Source organism: Lytechinus variegatus, chromosome 7, assembly GCF_018143015.1.
Source record: "Lytechinus variegatus isolate NC3 chromosome 7, Lvar_3.0, whole genome shotgun sequence".
Classification (NCBI taxonomy): domain Eukaryota; kingdom Metazoa; phylum Echinodermata; class Echinoidea; order Temnopleuroida; family Toxopneustidae; genus Lytechinus; species Lytechinus variegatus.
In genome coordinates this window covers 11,527,521-11,548,679 of record NC_054746.1, presented here as the reverse complement: position 1 = coordinate 11,548,679, position 21,159 = coordinate 11,527,521, and the positions used below count along the sequence as shown (strand labels likewise).

At 36.0% G+C, this 21,159-nt stretch overlaps 1 protein-coding gene across 2 annotated transcripts in view; it reads right to left on the bottom strand.

Moving 5' to 3' along the window:
• The window catches only part of LOC121418446 (rab3 GTPase-activating protein non-catalytic subunit-like), a 31,477-nt gene extending 24,744 nt beyond the window's left edge, over positions 1–6,733 (bottom strand). Inside the window, exons 1-4 of one of the 2 annotated variants that reach the window (XM_041612331.1) lie at positions 6,555–6,733; positions 5,358–5,407; positions 1,049–1,175; positions 143–224 (exon numbers count right to left, since the gene is read on the bottom strand). In XM_041612331.1, coding sequence (XP_041468265.1) covers positions 143–224; positions 1,049–1,175; positions 5,358–5,407; positions 6,555–6,663 — 368 coding nt within the window. In that variant the 5' untranslated portion in view covers positions 6,664–6,733. Of the gene's footprint in view, positions 1–142; positions 225–1,048; positions 1,176–5,309; positions 5,408–6,554 lie in introns of both variants that reach the window. The other variant, XM_041612330.1, reaches the window with a different exon arrangement.
• Between the last annotated feature and the right edge of the window lie 14,426 nt (positions 6,734–21,159).

Below are 21,159 nucleotides of genomic sequence, written 5' to 3'. Positions count from 1 at the left end.
TTAAAATACTAATAATTTTTTAATTATTTCATGGATTTTTCTCAAACCTTCGGCAATATTTTTAATTATTTTTTCTGCTATATTTACAATAAAATTTTTGTTAGGGTGAACTTCCCCTTTAATCTTTATGCAATCTACTCACCCTTCTTCCTGATTCAACATTCCTTTGTAAACAATGTGATATTTACTCTCAACGCCATCCTTCTCCTCCGGATCCCACTTTTCTGGTTTTGAAAAATAGACACAAACTTTGTCAAAGAAATGGAGTCTCTAAATATATTTCATTTGTATGATTTCTCTACAGCACTGCTTGGTTTTTCAGAATCAACTACCTGTTGATATCCATGAAACAAAGAGATTAATCACAATACCTATATTCAAGATCTGTTTCATTTAAGGCCTATAAAGCTAACGATTCAATGGAATCTGTATGACACAATTTCCCTATACTTTGGAATTCCACCCCAAAGGTGTAACCGACAGCCAAAAAGAGATTAAAGCAGTTTCTTTATCTCAAATATGCATAGCCAATACTTTCTGGTAAAATCATAATATTTTAATTCTTTTGTTTCTGTTGATATGGCTTGTTTTATATTTTATCTTATCCTTTCTTTGCAATGTAATTTTCAAAATCAATATTGTGGGAACTGCGCTTGTACAAGGCTTCTTGGCTTTATTTACCGAATTCCCTGGTTCATTTTCATTTTCATACGTTCGTCCGGCAAATGGGTCGGGACGTATTATGATATCACGCTCAGTGTCCGTCCGTCCGTTAACTTTTCCTTGTAAATGCCAAAACTTCAGTTTAACTTAACCTGGGCTCATATTTGTGTATGATACTAGCATGGAAGCCTATTGATTTTGAGGTCAAAAGGTCAAAGGTCAAGGTCACACTGACATGTTTTCATCTTACCCTTCTGGCTGAATCTGCACCATTGGAGAAGCTTTAACATTGCAGTGAATGGCAATTTTCCGATGCTCTTTTGACCATTGTGGGGAGCAAAGTTGCCCCAAGGCCCATTGTCATTTTTTTTCATCTGATACTCACGTTGCAAGAAGACAGCTTTCTGTTCAAAGGCAATGACCATGAGCTCGCTGGTAGGTGATAGAGCTATAGAGCATTCCTGCATCCAAGCATCTTGATCTGGAGGACCTGCTTCCACCTCACTTCCTTCCTAAACACAACAACACAAACAACAAACAATTCAAACAATAGAAAATGTGAATTGACGGACATCATTGACTGTCTCATTTGCATGTCACTGAGTTGTGCATCACTGTTTTGTGAAAAATAAGCAAAACTTTAAAATATCAAAACTTTCATATTTTACATCCAATTTTGATGAAATTTTCAGCGTTATGCTAGTTTGATTTTTCCACATTTATTTAAATCAACATTTTTCTGGGGTGGTAAAACCATTTTTTAAGAACCTTATATGCTTACCAACAAATTTTGATTTTCAACAAAAACCTTGTGGTAAACTAAAAGCTTATACACTTTCTCCACTCCCTGGGGAGCATTCCAACAAGCATTGCTTGGGACATTTCAAAGGTTTCGCATTCTACTGGTTACCCATTTAATACCTGGGTGGAGAGTGGCAAAAATGTGGATTGACGCCTTGCCAAAGGAGGTTAGGCCACGTTTGGATTCAAACACACAACCCACTGTTTACAAGGTGAGAGTCAGAACCACTGCAACATGACCCTTCCATAATGCTTAACAAGTGGAATGCCTCTGGCAGTCTCACCTGTATTACAAGTTGTGGATTGATGCCTTGCCAAAGGTGGCTAGGCCACGGTGGGATTTGAACACACAACTTTACACACAACCCACTGTTTACAAGGTGAGAGACAGAACCACTACACCATGACCCTTCCATAATGCTTAACAAGTGGAATGCCTCTGGCAGTCTCATCTGTTTTACAAGGTGTGGATTGATGCCTTGCCAAAGGTGGCTAGGCCATGGTGGGATTTGAACACACAACTTTACACACAACCCACTGTTTACAAGGTGAGAGACAGAACCACTACACCACGACCCTTCCATCATGCTTAATAGGTGGAATGCCTCTGGCAGTCTCATCTGTATTACAAGGTGTGGATTGCCACCTTGCGAAAGGAGGCTAGGCCGCGGTGGGATTTGAACACACAACCCACTGTTTACAAGGTGAGAGTTTGAACCACTACACCATGACCCTTCCATAATGCTTAACAAGTGGAATGCCTCTGGCAGTCTCACCTGTATTACAAGTTGTGGATTGATGCCTTGCCAAAGGTGGCTAGGCCACGGTGGGATTTGAACACACAACTTTACACACAACCCACTGTTTACAAGGTGAGAGACCGAACCACTACACCATGACCCATCCATAATGCTTAACAAGTGGAATGCCTCTGGCAGTCTCATCTGTATTACAAGGTGTGGATTGATGCCTTGCCAAAGGTGGCTAGGCCACGGTGGGATTTGAACACACAACTTTACACACAACCCACTGTTTACAAGGTGAGAGACAGAACCACTACACCATGACCCTTCCATAATGCTTAACAAGTGGAATGCCTCTGGCAGTCTCATCTGTATTACAAGGTGTAGAACTGTGGATTGCCACCTTGCGAAAGGTGGCTAGGCCGCGGTAAGATTTGAACACACAACCCACTGTTTACAAGGTGAGAGACAGAACCACTACACCATGACCCTTCCATAATGCTTAACAAGTGGAATGCCTCTGGCAGTCTCATCTGTATTACAAGGTGTGGATTGATGCCTTGCCAAAGGTGGCTAGGCCATGGTGGGATTTGAACACACAACTTTACACACAACCCACTGTTTACAAGGTGAGAGACAGAACCACTACACCACGACCCTTCCATCATGCTTAACAGGTGGAATGCCTCTGGCAGTCTCATCTGTATTACAAGGTGTGGATTGCCACCTTGCGAAAGGAGGCTAGGCCGCGGTGGGATTTGAACACACAACCCACTGTTTACAAGGTGAGAGTTTGAACCACTACACCATGACCCTTCCATAATGCTTAACAAGTGGAATGCCTCTGGCAGTCTCATCTGTATTACAAGTTGTGGATTGATGCCTTGCCAAAGGTGGCTAGGCCACGGTGGGATTTGAACACACAACTTTACACACAATCCACTGTTTACAAGGTGAGAGACAGAACCACTACACCATGACCCTTCCATAATGCTTAACAAGTGGAATGCCTCTGGCAGTCTCATCTGTATTACAAGGTGTGGATTGCCACCTTGCGAAAGGTGGCTAGGCCGCAGTGGGATTTGAACACATAACCCACTGTTTACAAGGTGAGAGTTTGAACCACTACACCATGACCCTTCCATAATGCTTAACAAGTGGAATGCCTCTGGCAGTCTCATCTGTATTACAAGGTGTGGATTGATGCCTTGCCAAAGGTGGCTAGGCCACGGTGGGATTTGAACACACAACCCACTGTTTACAAGGTGGGAGTTTGAACCACTACACCACGACCCTTCCATCATGCTTAACAAGTGGAATGCCTCTGGCAGTCTCACCTGTATTTCAATCAATTTTGGGCTCACAATTCAAACTTCGAATCTGACTTTGTTCTCATAAAGATGCGTTGTAATTAAACTGAAGCTCGCTTCGGCTGATCCACCTTGAAGCCAGCTGGAGCAACCACATACATTCTGATTAAGACCTAAAGGCCTACTCAATAACCAAGGCTGCTAGTAGAAATGCAAAACAAAGGATTTATTGTAGAGGCGTCGTCTAGTGGTCATGACTCTTTGTCTTTCAATCTGAGGGACGTGGGTTGATTCCTCTTCATGGCATTTTTCCTTCAGCAAAACTTTACCCATATTGTGCTGCACTCAACCCAGGCGAGGCAAATGGGTATCTGGTAGGACAAAATTCCTCCCCACATATAGGTACTAGGTAGCCAGGCTAAAGCCCAGGTAATAATAATAGCAGGGCCCAAATGAAAAAACAGTTTTCGGAACTTACGTGGCTACATTGTACATGGAGTACATACACCATTATTATTTTTATTACTGCGTTTTTCTTATTTGTATCTGTCATCAGAGCTTCACTAAGTTGAAGACCAAAAGGAGTAAATTTGATTGAGGTTGTCCTCAGAATTCCTTTTAACCATTTCAACTTTAAACATGTTTGAAGATATATTATCGTAGACAAATACTGAAAATATCAATCGAGATGATAAGTGGGAGATCCCTCTGCACGGATCATGAAGGGTTGGATATCCAGAAGCAGAGATATGCACAACAAACAAAAAAATGTAATATCCCTCCTTGATTGGGATAGAAGACAAGATAGTAAAACCACATATTGGTTTTCAATGTTCAATTCAATTCAATTTATTTTATTTTCAACAGAACAAAGTAATGTGGTCAAAATAGTTACAATGAACTATACCGACAAAATAAATTGAGGCATGTATGATATTTATCTATAAATAAAAGCAAAACAAAAAAATAGTATTACATAGCAAAATATCATAAATATTATAAAATAAAATTCTGAGAAAATGGAGGGATCCACTAAAAAGCAGTGCTTGTATTGTGTGGACCCAGCATGTTAATTGCAGTGCTATCTATAAAATTTCATATTAAATATTAAAAACAATGAAATAACATTAAAAATTCACATTTAAAAAATATACCAGAAGCAGAATAAGTGCAAAACATGTCATGTTTTATTTCTAACAAATCATTTTGTGAAAGGAATATGTCTATTGAAGATTTGGGTTAATATAAGATTAGAACAAATTAATAAATGATTAATTCTTTTAATATGACTCAATAAAGTTTCTGCACCCAAATACATTTTTCACTACAGGACATCATCACAAATTTGACTTTGACCCAAAAAAATCATACCAGAAGCAAGCGTTCAAAACAGGTCGTGTATTTTTTATAAATCAATTTGTGTGAGGAATATATATCTTATTATAAGATTGAAAATTTAGGGTGAAAAAAATATCACACATAATAAATGGTCTACTCAATTTGTGACTCAATAAAACTTCTCTGCACTCACAGTTTTCACAAACAGGACAACATTATCACAAATTTGACTTGAACAAAAAAGGGCAAAGAAACATGAAATAAACATGGAATTTTACCCCAAAAATGCACATACTGCTACTGCATTATAGTCATAAAGTTTTAACTAAATTATAGAAAAAATAGAAATATAGCACTTTATAGCAATTTTGAGAAGAAAAAAAATACACATACTGGGACTACATGTGCATAAAGCCACTAAACTAAAAGAGGGTGAAACTAAAATGACACTCACTTTCTGAAAAGCAACAGCATTTACTGTAGTTTTGACATTTAGACTCACACTGTTACTTTCTTCTCCTGACCACGACCAATCTGCATCCTCCCATCCATCTGAGGTGAGGAAAAAACATTTCAAGACATTTTAATAGAGGAATCATTAACCATAAAATATTATGCATAAATGCCAGTTGTGGTAATAATCTAAAACTAGTTCAAACTCAAGACATAATTTTTTCAAATTCCTCTTTTACAGACGCGTGCATTGGGTAAGGTTGGTGAAGAACAATAGGAAACAAGATGGCGGCGTAAACATCGGGCAAGTCTCTTCTGTCTTTCCACAATATTTTTCTCATTTTTTTGATGAATTCTTGTTCAAAAATAACAATGAGAGCGTAGAAATGTTGGAAATTAAGTTTTATCCCATGTACATGATTTAGGGCTAGATCTTTTAGAAGGAAAGAAAATCTCGGGGGTGAAAGTTTCAGGTTTTGGCGTCCTTCGTGTAGGTGAACGAGAAGGAAGACCTGGCATCATGAGTAACCTTACGTTAGTAAATGATTGTTACTCTCTACCGTTAGAAGCCGCCTGGCTATGCACACCTATTCACTTTGCACACGATTCAGGTATTTTGATGAGAAAGGCACCATTTTGAGTCAAATTTTTTAATGAATATCTGTCTATGTGTTGCATGTGTATTAAAAGTTTGTGTTTGCTGGGTATCTTCTTTTACTAGAATCGTGCACATGGAGATACGCGTGTGCGCAGACAAGGTCAAGGGGGACAGCGCAGACTTAAGCTTGGGGGAACGTACCGTGCTTAGACATTTGTCACCTCTCTTCTTTCTTGTGTGTATGTGTGCGCTCGTTGTGTACAAAGTCAATGCCAATGGGAGTGGAAAGAAATCACTGCCGTTGACGAAATAAACGGCAGTGGATGGACTGGTGACATAACCCACGATAATGCCGATTTTGTTTACTTAACTAGGCCTAATTAAACGGATGAATAAGATATGTTTACAGGTAAATTATCTAAAATGCGTTTCACATGGCAATGCATGACGCATCATACGACATGAAAGACGTTTCTTGCAAAGACCATTTAGTGCAATCGGCCCAGGCATGATTCCATGATGAATGACTGACTGACAAAAAAAAAAGTGACATGACAATGACACTGACACAGACAGTCACTCACTGTGTGACAGTTTGTGCTCTTTTTTACAGACATTCAAAAAATCATAGAATTTGCTTAGGCTTACCGGTTCCTGTCTCATTTCCTTGTTCACCCTTCTTCCAATTTGGGAACAAGTATCTCTGAACAGCAGTAATATCATAGAAACATCCAACATTTGTCAAAACGCACGACATATTCAGCTACGGTACACTACAGCACTCCGCCTCATCACAAAATTGACAAAATCCAAAACAAGCAAACATGTCCAATCCCTTTGGTACGTATACGCTACGGTACACGTATATGGGACTCCCACTAGCGCCAGCGATCCGGTGTCATGGATTAAAATCAAGATGATGGACAGTACAGATTGATCCGGAAGAACAAAATGACTGAGCGATTTGTTCTCCGGTCTTCCTCCTCCACTAAGCCCGGAGTGGCTGATGGGGGGGGGGGCACCCGGCCCCTGTTCCATCCCCCGCCCTCTTTTGAAACCCAAGGGGGAGAGGGGAAAGGCAAAGGCAAAGGGAGAGTATAAAAAAGGAAGGCAAAAGGTTCGAGAGCCATGCCATGCAGAGAAAAGAAGGACTATATAAGGAGTAAAAAAACAAAAAAATGAGAGATCTAGAGAAAGAGGAGCATAACTAGAATTGAAAGGGAGAGAGGAAATGAATGAAAGAAGAAATAGAGAGGGAAACAGGACGGAGAGGTATACTTAGGAACTGAGGGGAAGAAAAGTGAACTTGACATCCCGTCTGCCCTTGGGCGCAGGTTAATGAGGCCGGGTTCGATCATATCCCCGCAATCATCTTTCTTTCTTCTTTTTTAACTCTTAGAAAAAATTCTCATCTTATTTTTCCACAAAGGAATGGAAGAAAAAAAAAGGGGAAAATGTATACCGAGTGCGAAAAGACCATGTCTGGGTATCCAGGAGGGCGTCCCCCCCCCCCCCCCCCCCGACTTTGAAGGTCAAGTCCATCTCAGAAAATGTGGATTTGAATAAATAGAAAAAAAAATCAGACAAGCTTCTTCTTCCTCTTCTGCGTTGAATTCCTCCGTTCACCTGAGAACTGCAAGCCCTTAGTTGCTGTACAGCATGGTAAAATTTTTTTTTTTTTGTCCTCATCAGAGGTATTTATTACATTAAAATCAATAATCAAACACATACAATAAATATAATTACTTTCATATTTCACGACCTTTTGATTTCATTATACTGTTTTTTCTGATATTTTTTTTTTTAATTGTTACTCTTTTACATTGAAATCAATAAACAAAACACAAACGATATATATATAATTAGTTTCACATTTCACAGGCTTTTGATTTCGTTGTACTGTTTTTCTGTTAGTTTTATCTTATTACTCTTTTCAAGAAATCTTAAATTAATGACTAATTCTCTCTTGAAATCTGACAACATAGAAAAATAACTGAATTTTTTTGAAGTGAACTGAGCTAACATATAGACTCTATAAATCGTATATTGTGCGAAAACCAAAATTACATTAAGAAAAGCCATGTTTTCATTTTCAACATCGTGGCCAATCAATAGTGTTTTCTCATTAATCCGAATATTCACATTAAACTGGATCTTGATAAAATACCGTAGTTTTTGCCAAAATAAATTCACATGTGGACAATACAATAAAACAGCATGGTAAAATAATGAATGAGCTACAGGTATTAATCACTGTTTGCATAATGCTGAAAATTTCATCAAAATCGGCCGATGTAAAATAAGAAAGTTATGACATTTTAAAGTTTCGCTGATGTCCATCACTCACTATTTCTTTGATTTTTTATTGTTTGAATTAGACAATATTTCCATTTTTACAGATTTGACAATAAGGACAAACTTGACTGAACCACATAATATTTAAAAATGATAATTCCACATGTTCGGGGAGAAATAAATCTTTGTTTCACAGGACAATGAGGAGAAAATTAGAATATTTCATATTTCACATTACAAACGAAAAAGTGAGTGATTGGTGTCATCAGTTTCCTCATTTGCATACCGACCGGGATGTGCATGTATATTTCTCTTTTTATTCAAATCAACTTTTTGTTGGGGTGGACTTGTCCTTTAAATGGAAAAGAAAGAAGAAAATGGGAAATCAGTTAAGGAAAATTGAAAATGAGGATAGAAAGAAGCAGAAAGTGTCGGAACTGCACTGCAAAATGGGAAACAAAAAATATAGGAGTACGGGAGTGAAATTGAAGTATCAGTTATTAATTTTGGTAAAAAAAAAATAGGAGCCTAAAAGCTCTTGCCTCTTCTTATTTCATAAATTAAAGGGATACAGGTTGAAGAGAATATAATATTTAAAACTTTTGAAACAGATAAAAATAAAAAAAAGTCCCAGATGAAAATCGGACAAGGAATAACAAAGTTATTACATTTCAAAGATTTGCATTCTTCCAGTGAAACTAAATTTATTTTATGTATGTCTTAATGAAAATTCAATAAGCAAACTATTAATACTAGGGTCTAAAGAAAAAGGAAAGTGTGGATGTGACATCATCAGCCCATGCACCTAATATATATTTATGATGACGTGCATATGACTATATATTTTTACAAAATATTGCTACAGTTTAAAATCCAATATTCCCGTTTTGATATCATATTTTTGATGATTTTTTTCCTCTGAATGTTAGCATTTGCTTAAGTATAATTACTCTCAGCTCGGAGTAGATCATGAAAGAAATGGAAATGGGGGGACCCTCACTGGTATAGGCCCGTAACGATTCATTTTGTATGCACATTTTTCTGTAATATTATTTTGCATCATGCTCTCAATTGAGCACAGAAATGAATTCAATCAATTACAGTGTCAAAGATAGATGTCAAATCAGTACGTGTACCTTTATCTCATTTATTATTTCTGAAACTTTCAAATACAAAACAACAACACAAGTACATAAAAAAATATTTAAGATGAAAAATTAAGAACAAGGTTTTATTTTCTCTAAAATATATATTCAAGAAGGTTGCAAGGGTTGCCACAATAAGCTTAGCGTGTGGCAACGCCGGAAAAAAAATACAAATTACATTCAATAATACTGTGAGAGTGCAGGTGCAGAATGGGGGGGGGGGCTCTTGGTCCTAACAATGTATTTTTAGATTTTGATTCGGTTTTTTTCTGTTTCGAATAGTATTTTCGCTATTTAGTGAATCGGAATCAGACCAACAGAATAAACAAATGAAGGCTATTGGTTGGCAAAATGAAAAGGAATAGAAAAAAAGAAAAAGAAAATGATTAAAATTAATTCTAAAACTGTAATGGATTCATCTTGAAAAAAGGCTACATGGAGGCATCCCGTAGCACCGTTCCCAATTTTCTTTTTTGGATAGTGGTAACAAGTTTTTAAAACAAAAAAAAAAGATTTCAGAGAAAAATATATTTTCACATGAAACCAGGATCTAGCCATTTGGTAATTAGATAAATGCATGGAAAAAGAAAAATAAAATTAAGATTTTTTAAAAATTATTTTTGTACGGATTTGCAAGAGATGGTACATTATAATTACAACGAAAAAAAATAAAGAGTCAAATTGATGACATCATGGTTAAAAAGATATCTAACTATTTTAGGAAGAGAAATGGTATAAAATCTTTATTGGTTTCTAAACTTATAATTACCTTATTATGTCTCTTCCGAACCTCATTATTTTATATGGGAGGAAAAACTGGGCATTGTTTGTTTGTCCAGAAAATATTTGAATAGCGAGGTTAAAATGATAAACATTATACTCACACTGCCAATCGTTGAAGATTTATTGGATTAGTATAGGATTGTAAAAAGGTTAATAATGATAGTTACAATTTTTGTCTTACCTCATCCGATGATAAGATGTTGTGTAACTTATTTGGGTAGTCACTATACTTTCGTGAACTATCAAAACAGACCTACATGTATAACTCTTAATTTCTGGAGCGAAATGTGTTTTTTTTTCCTTTTTGCTTATAGTACACTCTAATTAAAAATCAGTCAAAAATGACAAATTAATATAGTCAGCTGGGTAAAACTGCTATTCTAGTCATATTTGACTATATTTTCTTGTAGTATTTTACTAGAACATAGTTGTTTCAAGCTAGAATATTGTGTCAGAAATGTGTCAGTGATTGTCATATCAGTTGCAACCAGCTAACTACTGGTCTAGTCAATTTAACTGGTTTGTTTTAAGACTGTGTTTTTAAATGTCTTTTAATAATCATGTCAATGTATCTTCACATCCTTTAAGGAATGACAATTTTATAAAGAGGCAATTTACAACAGTATGAACAAATGGTGTCAAAAGGGGTTCGCTTAATCATGGCTTTATTAACGATATTTTGGATGAAGGAGGGCATTTTTTTTTTAGCTTTGAAGGATTTTCAGGAGATTAATGATATCCGATCAAATTTTATTTTTATCATACATTGTGCGTTGCTATCAAGGAAACGTTCAAAAAGTTTCCCATTCAATGAAATCCCTCAACCATTAATTCCAGATGTGCTATCAATATTACTAAACGTAAAAAAGGGATGCTCACATATTTATTCCTTTTATTGAAAGGAAAAAATAGAAAACAAAAAGCTTTCTTAAATGGAAGTGCATTTGATCTGCAAACGGTGGAATCTTATTGCTCTTTGCATGGGATATCAGTGTACCATTGATGCAGCATTGCATTGGTTTCAATAAAAGGTTGGGCATTGATGTATGTTATTTACCAATAAGTTGCTTTTCAAATTGAAATTAGTTGCAATAAATAAAATAAAAGGTACTTGTAAAAAGGAAAGGGGAAAAACGGTCTTGCATCTAGCGGAGTGCATGCAAGCAAAATGTATTTGTATTATAGTAGGAAAAACTGTGTAAATAGGATTGCACAATTAAAAAAAATACAATTTCTCTTTTCAGTATCAATAAATCCTCAATAACCAATTAATACAAAAATAAGAAATACATCGCGCGACTAAACTTCAAACAACGTAGATTTGACAAAAGATGGTTTCGAATGAAAAATCTCTTTATTGTTTGATTGTCGCTCGTTTCATTTGTCAGTGAAATAATTTGCTCTTAGCCAATCAGAGAGCTTGTATCATTTGTAATAATTTGCTCTTAGCCAATCAGAGAGATCGTATCATTTGTAATAATTTGCTCTTAGCCAATCAGATAGCTCGTTTCATTTGTAAGTGAACTAATTTTGTTCTTAGCCAATCAGAGAGCTCGTATAATTTGTAATAATTTGCTCTTAGCCAATCATAGCTCTTTCATTTGTAAGTGAAATAATTTGCTCTTAGCCAATCAAACAGCTCGTTTCATTTTTCACTGAAATAATTTGCTCTTCGCCAATCAGATAGCTCGTTTCATTTGTAAGTGAACTAATTTGCTCTTAGCCAATCAGAGAGCTCGAATCATTGGTAGTAATTTGCTCTGATCGCCAATCAGATAGCTCGTTTCATTTGTCACTGATATATTTTGCTCTTAGATAATCACATGGCTCGTTTTATTTGTAAGTGAAATAATTTGCTCTTAGGTAATCAGAGAGCTCGTATCATTTGTAATAATTTTCTCTTAGCTAATCAGATAGCTCGTTTCATTTGTCAGTGAAATAATTTGCTCTAAGCCAATTAGATATAGCATGTATCATATGACAGTGAAATATATATATATTTGGCCACAAACAAAATCACACATTCATACATGTATGTAAAAATACATGTACCCTACCCGCCCATGGTAAAAGAAAAAAAAGGTTCCTCATCTACATGGGTGGATTTGGGACAGGGACAAGTTTTGAACAGGGAGAAAAGATTCATGTTTGGCCAATTTATAAGGACAAGCAAAAAATTTGTATACAGTGGGATAAAATATGTCAGAGAGTAAATGCATACTATACATATACATCTATCATTACTCTCTGACATATTTTATCCAATTACAAATTACACAACAGGTAGAAAACAAAAAGTAAAAATTAATTTTAGGCCGGGGAGCGGCTAAACACTCTCACCCCCCCCCCCCCTCTTCCTGTATCCGTTATCCTCTCAATCCAATTCTGGATCCATGATAGAGCTCCTTGGAATTTAAAACAGGCAGTGAATAGAGACCATAGAGATGATAGCGATAGACCGTGCAGAGTTATTGATTTTTTGTTTTGAATAATATTTTATTTTCTTCCTCTTGCAAATCAATAAGTTTACAATCACAATTCATATACATGAAGATTCTTTGCATGTATACAATAAATAAACACTCAAAACAAATAAATATATCAATGAGATTACACATAGTTTTAAAATGATGACAAATGAAATTGAACTGCCAAATTTTTCTTCTATAACAATTGCTGAGCAATCCTTTTTTTTTCAAATGATATTTTATTTCTTCCACGTAATATGATTTTACAATTCCAAATATCGCAATATCGGAGCATATAAATTCATATCAAAATTATCTCAAATCAACATAACTGTACAAATTTCTTCAAAACATAAAGTTTTAACCCGAAAATATATATTTTTATTTTAAATGTGACAAACTCTTATAACTTTATTCCACAAAAAAAGTACATATTAATATTACCTCAATATCATGTTAATATCAAAATTATGTCAAATCAAATAAACTACTTTTTTCATGGAACCCCATGATCCTTTAGAGGAAGGTTACATAATGTAATCTTTCACTCACCCACACACTCCCTATCATAGTTTTTACAAACATACCACCCCCCCCCCCCAAAAAAAAAGGTTACACTTCGTAATTCCGAAGGTTCTTTATTCCGAAGGTTCGTAATTCCGAAACACGTAAATTGCCTATACCTCGATGTTCGTTAATCCGAAAACGAAAAAGGGTTCGTTAATCCGAACATTTGTGGCGTTATTCCGACGGTTCGTTATTCCGAAGGTTCGATAATCCGAAAACAAAATAAGGTTCGTTGTTCCGAAGGTTCGATAATCCGAAAACGAAATAGGGTTCGTTGTTCCGAAGGTTCGTTAATCCGAAAACGAAATAAGGTTCGTTTTTCCGAAGGTTCGATAATCCGAAAACGAAATAAGGTTCGTTTTTCCGAAGGTTCGTTAATCCGAAAACGAAATAAGGTTCGTTAATCCGAAAACGAAATAAGGTTCGTTAATCCGAAAACAAAATAAGGTTCGTTAATCCGAAAATGAAAACCGGGAAAGCAGAGGCAGAGGCAAGGGGGTGAAGTTGTAAAACTCGTTTTGGGGGTCAATTATTCTTTAAATGGCATTATTGCGAGGTGTTGCGAGCGTGAATCACAAGCTAAAACTTTAGGGAATTTCAATAAAAATGGAAATAAGTTTTTAAAAATCCGAGCAGATTTTTGCTGTCACTAAAAAGATGTACATCTAACTAAAGAATTAACACGAGCGCAAAAAGCGAGCTTAAACATACTGACCAGAAAAGGAATCTTAAAGAAAGAATTTAGTGACCTCTTTAGGATACATAATTTCACCAATCGAATAACTGAGAGTGCGAAGCGCAAGCTGAATATTTGCAATATTCCAGCCTGAAAACTTTACTTTAAAAAAAGTATTTTATTTCGAAAACATGAAAAACAGCATATTTATTTTTGAAAAAGGATCTTTCCCATTTTTGGAAAAATATGCATTTCCCTGTTTTTTATTTCATTTTTGGGGTGCAAGTGCGCCCTGCCTCCCTCCCGGCGGATCCAACTTTTGTCAAATGGGGGGGGGATTTTTTTTTCAGCCATATTTTCCTCGATCGGCAGCTTAAAGTTGATTTTTGTTTGTTTTTTGAAAGGGTAGTCCTAACAGTCAATAATTAGCTTTATACTTATAAAATAAAGTAAATATGTAATAACATGATAAACCCTTTTTAAATAATACCAGCGCAAGCTATATTTTTTTTAATATGATGGGCAATATGTTTGCGATCTTCAAAACGAGATGCCTATGTAACTAGATAATAACTGAGAGCAAGAAGCGCGAACAGAAATTTTAGATATAAACTCTGACCTGATCTAAAGGGGACATTTTAAGAACTTTTTGCAGTTAGCCATGAAGACGATGCGTGTTTCAACCAGTGGCGGCGGAACGTATTTTCCTGTGGGGGGCCAAAAAGGGGCCAATAGGGGCCGCAAACGGATATTTTCGCCATAAGATTATCATCTGTGTAAAGAGGTTGTGTGTTTTGTAGTAATTAAGTTGAGCAAAATTTTTTAAGTGATCTCTGATTGGTAAGTTATATATTTACGTTTCATTTCTGCGAGCGTAGCGAGCAAGCGGTTTGGGGGAAAAGTAAAATTCGCCTATTTGGTCAATTACTGTTAAAAGGGCATCCTTGTGAGATGTTGCCAGCGAATCACGTGCTCAAACTTTTGGAAATTTCATGTAGGCCTAAAATTATAAAAATGATATTATTTACCCAGGGAAGCCACTTCAGTTCTGAAAACTGTTCTCCCAGCTATTATTATTATTATCCGTGTTTGTTACCAAAATGAATAATTTTCATTTTCGGAAATACGAACCTTATTCAATTTTCGGATTAACGAACCTTATTTCGTTTTCGGATTAACGAACCTTCGGAATTACGAACTTTATTTCGTTTTCGGATTAACGAACCTTCGGAATTACGAACCTTATTTCGTTTTCGGATTAACGAACCTTCGGAATTACGAACCTTATTTCGTTTTCGGATTGACGAACCTTCGGAATTACGAACCTTCGGAAATACGAACCTTCGGAATTACGAAGCTTCGGAATTACGAATGTATGCGAAAAAAAAGACACACGCACACAAAAACCCTCACGCACACACATCATACAGCAGGTAGCACATCCGTTCCGGTCTGTCGATCTGTAACTTTGTATCATTGAAAAAAAAAATAGAATACGATGAATGAAAAGTCAGTAATGCACCAATTTGTTCCCATTTTCTTAAGTGTATACTCCCAGATTCCCTGTTTTCTTGGCTATATTATATTCTTCGTTTCTGTAACCTTTAATCATATCTGTTGTTTTTTGTACGGACGGTAGCTCGCCCTTTTCTCTAGAAATAAAAATTATATGTTTTAGCAGAAAGATTATACAGTTTATTGCATGTATTCTCACACATTTACCAGATAGACCGATGAAAATTGTTTTCCAATCATCAATCCTAACTTCCTTTAAATGAAGCTTTTTGATGACCTTCTTCCATAACTGTTTAACCTTTAAACAATTTAAAAATAAATGCTGGTACGTTTCGACCTGTTGTTTACAAAAAGAACAAAAATTGTCAACTCCCCTATTCCAAGATCACATTCACAATGTCCATCATAAACCTTTAAAGTGTACTCTTTTGGAAGTTGCTCAATAAGGTAATTATATACATATCTGGCTTTTAAATCCATAAATTTATGTAGGTAACCAAAGATCTTCAGTTCTATTTGAAAATTTTCACTATCTATAACTATAAAATCACTTTGTATCCATTCTTTTTTAATCACAGAAAAAATTCTTTGAATCATCAGCAGATTATCAGCAGTGTGACCCCGGTTATGGAAGTATGAGACTGGTGGGTGTTTCATAAAGCTGTTCGTAAGTTAAGAGCGACTTTAAGAACGACTGGTTATCCTTTCTTTTGGTAATTGTATACACCATTGGCGATGGTTTAGCGCGTAAGAAAGGTTCACCAGTCATGGGGGGTCTTAAAGTCGCTCTTAACTTACGAACAGCTTTATGAAACGGCCCCCTAGGGGGGTCTTAGTTGGCCTCCTACAATAATAGGCATATCTGATGCTTGAAATATACCTTTCTGAAAGAGTTCAACATAAAAAAACCCGGTTTATTATGAAGACATATAAATCTGTTATTAAAAATCATAGGATTGATCTTGTTTTCCTCAAAGTTTCTACATTGATCCAAATTTTGCCATGCTTTCAACATATTTTTTATAAAATATTGGTATACCTTGTAAGTTCATTTTATTTGCATCATAATTACAAAGAAATATACTCCGGCCTCCCAATGATCTAAAAAAGTAGTCAAGGTTACTTTCCAACCTAAATATTTCTCACCGTACAGCAGCCTTTTAATCCACATAATTCTCTGAGTTTTAATGAAAACTTCAAAATTAGTTACTTTGAGTCCCCCTGCACAATAATCTTGATATAGAATTTTCCGTTTTATTCTGTCATTTCTACCCCCAATGAAATTAAAAGAAATCTTTTCAATTTCTTTAAAGATATTTTGAGGAACTGAAATAAGAGAAGAAACACAATTCAATTTTGAAAATACATGCATTTTTAACAATCTAATTTTACCAAACATTGTCAGATCTCGTTGCCTCCACCATCCAATTGATCTTTTGATTTTACTCAAAATTTCTTTATAATTTAAGTCATCTTTTATTTTGGAGTCTCGTGAAAAATATACCCCCAAAATTTGTATATATTGCATTCTATGTCCAAACCGCATACATTCGTAATTCCGAAGCTTCGTAATTCCGAAGGTTCGGTTATTCCGAAGGTTCGTATTTCCGAAGGTTCGTAATTCCGAAGGTTCGTCAATCCGAAAACGAAATAAGGTTCGTAATTCCGAAGGTTCGTCAATCCGAAAACGAAATAAGGTTCGTAATTCCGAAGGTTCGTTAATCCGAAAACGAAATAAGGTTCGTAATTCCGAAGGTTCGTTAATCCGAAAACAAAATGAGGTTCGTAATTCCGAAGGTTCGTTAATCCGAAAACGAAATAAGGTTCGTAATTCCGAAGGTTCGTCAATACGAAAATTAAATAAGGTTCGTAATTCCGAAGGTTCGTTAATCCGAAAATTAAATAAGGTTCGTATTTCCGAAAATGAAAAATTATTCATTTTGGTAACAAAAACGGTGTTGTCATTACAAGATTACACGATATTATGCAATGACGATCGATGATACATGCATGTGTTGTGGCCAAAAGCATGTATTTCATTAAGAATAGGCGCCCTGATCAAGCATAGGCTAATTTCGATTTTATCTGAGCAATTGCTGCCTCAGCAAATGGTTTAAAGATGCAGAGGATCAAGTGTGTTGGTCGCGGGCGAGTAACCTCTAGATAATAGAATTTGTATTGGAGGGGATGTCATTTTTAATAACAGCTTCTGCTGGTAATAAAAATAAAAATAATACTATAATAATGATCCTTGTGAGATGCTGAAAGCGCGAATCGCAAGCTCAAACTAGTAGACATTTCATGTAACAAGACGTGAACTTAAACATAATCGTGAGAAAGATGTGTATCTTTCTAAAGAATTAACTCGAGGGCGAGCTGTAATTTGTTTATATACTGAGTAAGTAATCTTTTAAGGACTGCATTTAGTGACTCATGAATAGAATATATATCTCACGAACTAAATAATGAGAGCGCGAACCGCAAGCTTAAAATTTGTGATATTCCACCTGAAAACTGGACATTTTATATTTTTTTGTAACCAGGAATAGAATGAGTTCCTCAATAAACAATACTTGATGCGAGCGAGAAACGTGAGCCAAAATTTTCCGCTTTCCAACCTGAAAACTGGACATTCTAAGCATTCTTGTAAAAAAAAAATAGCTGGGAGAACAGTTTTCAGAACTGAAGTGGCTTCCCTGGGTAAATAATATCTATATCATTATTATCATTCTAGGCCTACATGAAATTTCCAAAAGTTTGAGCACGTGATTCGCTCGCAACATCTCACAAGGATGCCCTTTTAACAGTAATTGACCAAAAAGGCGAATTTTACATCTTCAGATTTGATTTCTTTCCCCCTGAACCGCTTGCTCGCTACGCTCGGAGAAATTAAACTTAAATATATAATTAATCAATCAGTGATCACTAAATTTTTTTTGCTCAATTCAATTACTACAAAACACACAACCTCTTTACACAGATGATAATCTCATGGTGAAAATATACGTTTGCACCAAATTGCCCCTATTGGCCCCTTTTTTTGCTTTGCCCCCCCCCCATGGAAAATATATTCCGCCGCCACTGGTTGAAACACGCATCGTCTTCATGGCTAACTGCAAAAAGTTCTTTAAATGTCCCCTTTAGATCAGTTCAGAGCTTATATATTTAAAATTTCTGTTTGCGATCTTGCTCGCAATTATTATCTAAATTTAGTTACATAGGCATCTTATTTTGAAGATCACAAACATATTGCCCATCATATTAAAAAAATATATAGCTCGCGCTCGCATTATTTGAAAAGGGTTTATTATGTTACTACATATTTACTTTATTTTATAAATATAAAGCTAATTATTGACTGTTAGGACTACCCTTTCAAAGAAACAATCAAAAAGCAACTTTAAGCTGCATATCGAGGAAAATGTGGCTGAAAAAAATATTGCCCCCCCCCCATTTGACGAAAGTTGGATCCGCCGGGAGGGAGGCAGGGGGCACTTGCACCCCCAAAATGAAATAAAAAAACAGGGAAATTAATATTTTCCAAAATGGGAAAGTTCCTTTTTCAAAAATAAATATGCCGTTTTTCGTGTTTTTTCGAAATAAAATATTCTTTTTAAAGTATACAAGTTAAGTTTTCAGGCTGGAATATTGCAAATTTTCAGCTTGCGCTTCGCACTCTTATTCGATTGGTGAAATATGCATCCTAAAGAGGTCACTAAATGCTTTCTTTAACAGGTTCCTTTTCTGGTCAGTATGTTTAAGCTGGTTGCGCTCGTGTTATTTTTTTTAGTTAGATGCACATCTTTTTAATGACAGCAGAAATCTGCTCGGATTTTTAAAAACTTATTTTCATTTTTTATTGAAATACCCTAAAGTTTTAGCTTGTGATTCACGCTCGCAACACCTCGCAATTATGCCATTTTAAGAATAATTGACCGCAAAAAACGTTTTACAACTTCATCTTTGAACACTAGCTCTCTCCCGAAAAATGAAGCCTAAATATACGTTTTGCCATAATAAGAAATCTCTTTAAAAGGTTTTTCTCTACTTAATAACTATCAAACACACAATGACTTCAAGCAGATGATAATCTTAAGGGGAAAATTAAGTGTCCATTTTGACGTATAGGTTTCATTTTTGGGCTTTACCCCCCAAACGAAAATTCGTTCGGCCGCCCTTGCCTTCCCATCCTCATAACAATTGAACGGTAACAGTGTCCCCCGCCCCCCTCCCCCTTACCTCTGCTTTCCCGGTTTTCATTTTTCGGATTAACGAACCTAGCTTATTTTGTTTTCGGATTAACGAACCTTATTTCGTTTTCGGATTAACGAACCTTCGGAAAAACGAACCTTATTTCGTTTTCGGATTATCGAACCTTCGGAATAACGAACCGTCGGAATAACGCCACAAAATTTAATGTTCGGATTAACGAACCCTTTTTCGTTTTCGGATTAACGAACATCGAGGTATAGGCAATTTACGTGTTTCGGAATTACGAACCTTCGGAATAAAGAACCTTCGGAATTACGAAGTGTAACCGTCCAAACAGAGGTAAAACCGGCCTATCACATTCTTCCCTAACCACATAAAATGTGTCTTATCCATGTTTATTTTTAAACCACTCAATTTCTCAAACTCTCTAAAGACTTTCTTCACCCTATTAACTGAATACGTGTCTTTTATAGAAACAATGTACAATCATAGAGCTATTAACTATGGAAGCTTAAAAGTGCCACCGAGATGTTGAGATAATTATCTCGGGAAGTCGACATCTTGATAGCAAAAGATAAGATGACGAGATCCTGGATCTCATCATGTTGACATCTTTTAGAAGAGATGATGAGATGACAAGATCCTGGATCTCATCATGTCAACATCTTTTAGAAGAGATGTTGAGATGACGAGATCCTGGATCTCATCATGTCGACATCTTTTAGAAGAGATGATGAGATGACAAGATCCTGGATCTCATCATGTCGACATCTTTTAGAAGAGATGATGAGATGACAAGATCCTGGATCTCATCATGTTGACATCTTGTAGAAGAGATGATGAGATGACAAGATCCCGGATCTCATCATGTTGACATCTTGTAGAAGAGATGATGAGATGATGAGATGATCTTGTCATCTCAACATCTCTTCTTAAGATGTTGACATGATGAGATCCAGGATCTTGTCATCTCATCATCTCTTCTACAAGATGTCAACATGATGAGATCCGGGATCTTGTCATCTCATCATCTCTTCCAAAAGATGTCAACATGATGAGATCCAGGATCTTGTCATCTCATCATCTCTTCTAAAAGATGTCGACATGATGAGATCCAGGATCTCGTCATCTTATCTTTTGCTATCAAGATGTCGACTTCCCGAGATAATTATCTCAACATCTCGGTGGCACTTTTAAGCTTCCATAATTAACAGATCATCTGCACACAATACTTGTTTTATTTTTTCTTTCACCAAGCCCAATCCCTTCAATACCCGGATCATTTCGAATAAAATTAGCAAGTAATTCAATTGCTATAATAAATAAATAAGGAGAGAGGGGATCTCCTTGTCTTACTCCTCTTTTAACTTCAAAATATCCAGTTGACGGTCCCCCATTCATCACACAGCTACTAACATCATTATATAACATCATAAATTATTGATAACCCCGGGTTGATAACTCTGAGACCGTGCAACTATTGGGCCTTGATGCCGTGCAGAGTTATCAATGTCTATTGATAACTCTGAGGCCGTGCAAATAGCGCCATCTATATCTACGTGCGGGAAATTGAAAAATCATCACCAATCGCC